This window comes from Sinohyriopsis cumingii, chromosome 1 (genome assembly GCF_028554795.1).
Source record: "Sinohyriopsis cumingii isolate HCF-2022 chromosome 1, ASM2855479v2, whole genome shotgun sequence".
Classification (NCBI taxonomy): Eukaryota; Metazoa; Mollusca; class Bivalvia; order Unionida; family Unionidae; genus Sinohyriopsis; species Sinohyriopsis cumingii.
The window spans coordinates 105,917,678-105,925,138 of record NC_142961.1 but is presented as its reverse complement, the minus strand read 5'-3'; the positions used below and the strand labels follow the sequence as shown (position 1 = coordinate 105,925,138).

At 32.6% G+C, this 7,461-nt stretch overlaps 1 protein-coding gene across 1 annotated transcript; it reads right to left on the bottom strand.

Annotated features, from left to right (window-relative positions):
- Nucleotides 1-2,852: 2,852 nt before the first annotated feature.
- Nucleotides 2,853-6,632, bottom strand: LOC149807508 (C-type lectin domain family 7 member A-like). Its single transcript, XM_089940693.1, has 5 exons — nucleotides 6,544-6,632; nucleotides 4,730-4,815; nucleotides 4,314-4,413; nucleotides 3,462-3,693; nucleotides 2,853-3,019 (listed from the first exon to the last, which is right to left on the bottom strand). Exons 1-4 carry the CDS (start codon nucleotides 6,605-6,607, stop codon nucleotides 3,671-3,673), a joined length of 273 nt encoding a protein of 90 aa, XP_089796819.1. The 5' UTR covers nucleotides 6,608-6,632; the 3' UTR covers nucleotides 2,853-3,019; nucleotides 3,462-3,670.
- Nucleotides 6,633-7,461: the final 829 nt, after the last annotated feature.

Below are 7,461 nucleotides of genomic sequence, written 5' to 3'. Positions count from 1 at the left end.
ATATAAAAAATATACGCAAAAGAAATGGTGAACCAGTGGTTCACAGCTATTTATGAATAGAGCTCTGGCTAGTTGTCTTCAAAAATGAATTTAAAACAGTAAAGAAAAAGTATTGGGTCAATAACCTGTAATATCATGATGAAAAATGAACGCTTGACCAGTAGTCTACGATTTTCCTTAACAGTTGTGAAGATGATCTGAAGATAGGAATGGGGTCTCCTAATGTTGTTTCCGACCCAAAATTAGAAGACAATGAAAATGGCAGATGTTCCCGTGAAATTCTGTAAACCTGCTGATGAAAACTGTTTAACTGGTGATTATGGAATTAGCGAAAAACTGTTAAATATATAACTACTTTTAATGCCCTGTGCCGTAAAGCATGAGTACTCACTTTATAACTATTTATAAAATTAATTTTCTTTTGTACAAAGTTCGAGTTTTTCATATTCCCTGAAATATTTAGTCAGTTCCTGTATATTCATGAAATAACGCAATATTTTTTTTTCTTTGTACTGTCATTGTTGCATAGTCATTAAATAACTTTTGAACATTATAGAATTATTAAGTTAAATTGTTTATAAAAACTGCGGTCAATCCAATAATGTGTGGCAGTAATTATCTGACAATTTCCAACTCTGATTACATGAAAAGTTTGTATAATCGGTGAAGATGAATTGCAATTTAGAAATAATATAAAGCAGGGAATCTGTTGCCTGCATGATGTATGTTCTAACAATAAGGATATTTTATAAATACTTATTATTGGCGTCATTCTCGTCGCATTTCAATTATGTTCCTTCTGCCATCTAAATCTCATGGTTAAAGTTTGTCAGACAGGTGATGTATTTATGTTATTGGAGGGGGAAATTCAACTTACTGGGGAAATGAATTTTTTCTTTGTCTGCATGAGAGAGAGAGAGAGAGAGAGAGAGAGATGGTGTGTGTATGTGCCTGCGTGCGTGTGTGTATGTTTGTGTGTGTGTGTTCTATTTACCAAGTCAATATTCGCCATGCCGAGATGCGAAACCGCTGTTGTTCAAAGCAATTCCAAATTTCCTTAGTATAAATTTCGATCGATTTTGAAAACAAAATTATGTAGGCCAAAGTTTTACTCTTGAAAGCACTTTTACTGCCTGACAATTCCATATTTTACACTAGTCTTAAATTTGATGTTAATCAGTCTTTCTTCTGCCCTATGCTTTTCTAAATGTAATTTTGTGCTATTAATTTAAACACGTTACAGTTTATTTATTATGTTCCGTGCATTGTTAAAAAGGCTGAGTTTAATGAGGATCCGTCCGAGCTGCATGTCCTAGCAAGACTGGTCACATAAGCTCATCCAATACTTGACGCAGTATATTAGTTACATATATGTTAAGATCACGAAATATGAATTTATACTTAATAAATATTATATTATAATTAGGCTACAATATTTTGGTTTCGATTTCGTATAACATAAAGCATAGTTGATCTTTATTTATAGTAAGTCATCAGTTTCTTTACTTTCTAAAGTAACTTCGGTCAATATTCACGCGTAATGAATTGCACTTAAGAACTCATACCCGATGCACTAATGCTTGAATAAATGAATTTAGAACTGTTTCTGAATAAATGTTCGTTTGCAAAAGTTTGAATATGTTAATATTTATTGCGGCCTAGACCACATTGCTGTCCACAGTACCGGTCAAACAGTTTGGACTATTCCTGGTCTCATTAAATAATTCAGTTCTTATTATCTACTCTTTTATTTGAAGTGAAATAACACTTTTATATTTTCCAATCATTAAATTTTGTTCTTTTTGTAACTCTAGCAGAATTGTGACTTTGCGAAAACGTGCTTGTGGGTATTGAAATATAAGATATTCTTTAAAGTCAACCGACATGGGATTAATGCACGTTAAAGTTTTGATCCTATTTTAGAAAAATGAATTTAGCAAGTTCTTTTTATAAAAGAATATGTTATTTGCAGATCTATTAGCAAATTCTTTTCAAAAATATGCTGTTTGAAGATCAATCTATTTAACTATCTATCTATGTGCACAAACATTTGAAAGCGATGGTATGAGAAATGTCAGTCCACTAGTCTAGCAGTGGCTGTCAATCAACTGTAACCAGTTGGAAAGATCTTAGGATCACCAACCAATTCTTTGATTGTATATATGTGTAAATGCAAAATGACGACTGATGTTGTGAAAGCAATGGTTGATGAGAATGCCGATTTTATAAACCATTATTGAATTGAATTATTACTTTATTACTCTCTTACATCAATGAGAGAGAAATTTTCATCGTATATAGTTTAAGATGAGAACGATTAGAACAAAAATCAATAGTAAATAAAAAGTCAGGTAAATACTTCTAGTTTTATAAGTAGTCAATCGACTCCCTAATCAATTTATTTTTTACATGAATTTGAATCATCAAAATAGGCATAGCTATATCACTTACATACACGATCCATTTGATTTATACCCAAATATTTCCAGTATTTGTACCGAATGCACGAAGACGCCCAATTAACTTCTGACACTTGTACCGAAAGCATGAAATCACCCAATGAACTTCTGTCACTTGTACCGAATGCATGAAATCCCCCAATTAACTAATGTCACTTGTACCGAATGCATCAAATCTCCCAATTAACTTCTGTCAGTTGTACCGAATGCATGAAATCTCCCATCTAACTTTTCATTGTTCTACCGAATGCGTGAAGTCACCCAATTAACTTTGTTCGATGTTTTGATCCCTAAAATATGGACTTGCAATCTATGGGAAAATATACAAAAAGGAACTATAGACGCTGCTAACCTTAGATGTATAAGTAATTCTTAAAAAGTCAATAAACAAAATTAGAAGTGTTGAGAAACCAGTTTTATTCTTTAGGAATAATTTATGATTATTTTTAATTTACATAAATGTACGCCCGAAAATAAGCATAACGGCCACCAATTTGCACTCCCAGTTTACAAACTGTTGATACCAGTTCCTTTACGCCTGACAATTTGACCGCTTGGATCTGAAAGAAAAAATGTAGATCGATAATTTCACAAATGTTTCAGGTTTTAAATATATTAACATTTATGATTAAACAATGACCAATATTTTAACATACCTTGTTCTATATATACGTCTATTTCACTCTGAACATAGAAAAGATAAAAATTAATGAATGGACACCTTTAGGTGAAAATCAATTAAGAGAAAATTAAATCGAGTATGTGCATTACCCTTTGTCAGATGTATGTCTTCTTATAATTACTTGCTCGTGTCTAACGTGTGGTGAACATGAGAAAATTGAGTTTGGCATACTTTATATATAACTTCACGAAAGTCTATTAATTAGACATTACTAAACTAATACAAAGAGTCATGAGTCAGCAATTAAAGATATTCAAAATGAGATGCGATACCAGTGTATAAACGGATTGGAAGTACTTATTAACTTTCTAAGGACTAACCTTGTCTCACATATGAAAAACCTATTTGCATCACAGCTGTCATCATTTAGATAAAAATCTTTCCAGTTCAATAGTGCTGCACAGTCGTCTTGTCCGTTTCTTGGGTTATTCGGCTCTCCAGGGCCCCAAGGAGCGAATTCTATTGGTTCATTGTCAGGAACCCATACTCAATTACCGTCAACAATAATGTCATTTCCAGCTGTCCAGAACTATATTACAGGCTGAGTAAAATCTGAAATTATTGATGACTCATTGTATTTCGTTGGTGACTTAATATCACCTGCTTGTGATTCAGTATCTAATAATAGTGATTTAGGTGAGGCTACTCTTAGCAAGATATTAGGAGACACATGAGCTTCTCAGAGTCTTTTGTTAGAAAGTACTTTGCTATTTTCTGAGAAGTCTTTTAATGAATGTGTCCTAATACAGGGAGTTGAATGCGGTTACGTTAATGTCCCTCTTCACTGTGTCAATTTATCTTCCGACTTAATTTCGAGACCAGTGATAAATCACAAATAATTATCACTCAATTAACTAAAATCAGTTGATGTTTATAGAACTGGTACGAGCCCTTGATTTCTATTGTCCCAAGTGAATAATTTAAACTTGACCAAATTGATAAACAAAAGCCTCCATATGAAAACATTCAACTTGGACAACTGTGGGAAAATGCCTGCCCTTTTCAGTTAAATTGAAAAATGAAAATTAAAATAAGTACCGGTACAGTGAACCAGTGAACAATATACATATATATATATATATATATATATATATATATATATATATATATATATATATATATATATATATATATATATATATATAAGTGCAATGCAATGTACATCTGCATACCATTTACTATATACTGGGCACTTAGCATCTGCTGCAGAAACCGAAATTCCTTTTGATTCTCGATCCTGACGAGACTCGCTCCTAAGGCTTCGCAGTATTGCTGAAACGGGTATACAGATGTTTGGTGATAAACCGGACTCAGTTGGATGTATGTACTTATCTGCAAATGTGGAATTTTGTTTATCAATTCTAAAATGAATCTTTTTCTGCTGATGGAAAACTCTTCCTCCTTCCCCACCCTCCTTCTGTCTTTTTTTGTTTTTAAAACTTTGAACCAGATAATCTTATATATATATATATATATATATATATATATATATATATATATATATATATATATATATATATATATATATATATGTGTGTGTGTGTGTGTGTGTGTGTGTGTGTGTGTGTGTGAGAGAGAGATATGTTACTATAGCAGCATGCCAGGGTTCCGGTCGATCCACGAATGCATAGCAGTTCTTTCCAAAAGATTTCCAATTCAGGTTACAGCCAAAAACTGAAAATTCGTTATGAATTATTTTGTAATACTGCTAAGAACATATGATAATTCCTAATGTCATATGCAAATACTAAATAAAGTATTTGATTAAAAATGGACTGTAAATTTTACCTAACACTCAAACTGTATCAGGTCCATGAAATTAGATAAATTTACTGAAAGAGTAATATATTCTCGATTATTCACTTTTACGTTTGAGTTGGAAAATACTTGGACTAAATGGTTAATCATTGGAAAACTGGGAGATGGTGGAAAGCAGCGGAATGTCTACTTTTATTTCAGGCAAATACGATTTCAAAAATTACTAATGTAATAAGCAAAACATGAAATAAACAACGTTATGTTCTCATTCTCCATCAGGCCTCGTTATTGCATCACAGTTAGGAAACTGCGACAAATTTGGCTCCATGTTAAAACTAGTTGGTATAATCTAAGTGTTTGGTAGTGATATATGTTTCTGATTCAGTCAGTCTCAATTTGTAATCTAATTGAAATCATATATTCACTGTCCTACGTGAATATCTGACAGCAGCAACTTAGGGGTCATGTTTTGGCGACCTTTGAATCAGCCAATGGAAATGCAGTTTTCAGAAATCTGAACGTTAATCAGATCGTTCGGCACACATTGATAGGATTCAATCATACTGCTGAGTCTGTCAAACGCGACGATATAAAACTTCATCTGAATGGCTGATAAAATTAGCAATTATGGTAATAACATAGGCCACCAGAACATGACCACTAAGCGGTCGTCGTCAGATGCTCATGTAGAACAGTGGAGATCTGAGTTTAATCAGATTGGCTCAAGTTTTGGCCTAGGTGAATAGAAATGTATATAATGTTGTCAAGTCTTAATTCATATATACTCTAGGATTACAAACAAGAAAATGTTCCGCAATCATTGATGCTACAAATGACTCTAATAATTGTATCACCATTCACTCAGCTCTAAAGACACTAAAATCAAACGTGTTTTATCTTCCTTTATTATGATTCACCATACTTATACATAGGAATGGAAAGTAAGTAAATGTCTACGATACTAATGTGATATAAATTTAAAAATCGTATGATAAAATAAGATTTATTAACATGAATTTTCAGATGTTTATACATGGGTATTACTTTACAAATCGTATGATTAATTAAAGATGTAAATGTGCATAATCATATTTTACACTGTGGCATAACATTACAAATAATAGAACTAACTGGCATAATCATTCATTCATATGGGTTACTGCTGTAATTGGTGTTTATTTTATTTATTTTTTGTTCACGTCATTATTTAACAAAATCATAGAGCAGTACTTGTTTTACTACTTATGACTGTCTTATTTTATACAATGACATTAGTGTTCATATAGAACTGCATACAAGTCGTTGTGGTGATACAAATTGTTGACAGAATTTGGATGCAGACAAAATCTCATCCCTTGTTTTAATCCCTATCCTAAAATTGTTAACCTGATGCAATACAATCATCCTATCAGGTAACAAGAAAATTTATATTTTTGATACGCTAAGAAGAGATATCATTCAACACGGTCATCTATTACATAATTTCAGTGTTATGATACTTCTTCCGATCTCATTTTACAGTTTGAAAGCGTTGCTGCTATTCGCGAAACTGTAGACCTAGACGATTTCGTATAGAAACATGTGCTACAAAGACTCTTGTTTTACAACCTAGAGAATAATATAATCTTATTTGTTGTGTCTCACCTGTTCTGGCGAGGATTGAAACGAACAGCAGCGACACCACGCTCGTCATCTTGTCGAAAAACATTCACACACCGTCGTTTTTCAACTAGGAACCAAATCATTGCATGCGCACTGTTTATATACCAAATCCGTCATAGTACATAGTTTCTATGTATTGAATACCTATTCTAAATATGTTTCAAATAATGGGCCCGACCAACTGGCAGTATATCACCTTTGTTTATTTTTTTTCTTTTCTTTTGTATTTGAAACAAATACCTTTTAAAATTATTTTTTGAAAGTTGACGAGTGTCAACACAGTACAATTTGATAATGGGCATGTTTCCTTTAAGAAACTTTTAATGCAATGTTACTCAGAAGGAACATAATCTGACTAAAGAAATAGGCCACAAAAATATGCGGGTAAAGTTTGTTGCTTTATTGCTTTAGCATAAAAACCAAGCGAAAATCACCTTTAAAAAAGTAGCATTGTATCTAGCAAACTGACTGTCGAACAAAGCATTAGCCGATACATATCAAGCAGCATTTTTTAAAATAGGAAAGGTTACACGGAAGATGCCTCCAGTGACTTTACAAATTCAACAATAAATATGTACAGGTAAATATTTGTATCATTTTGTCCCTACTTAAAAATGACACACCGAATCATATACAGTGTCTGTACATCAGTCAATTTAAAGTAAAAGACTGGTGCAATAATCTAATATAAAGATTTAAAACATAATGCTTAAAGTGATATCGACCTGTCATTCTGTTGTTACCAAGTGAATTTAACATGAAACTTGATTATGTATAGAGCTTGTTTCACTGATCACATTATAAGTTTTGGGGTTCGAACCCGCGACCTACCGCATCCGAGGCGGACGCTCTAACCACTACGACATTAGAGCGGTCGCCACGTATCGTTTTTTTTTTCTT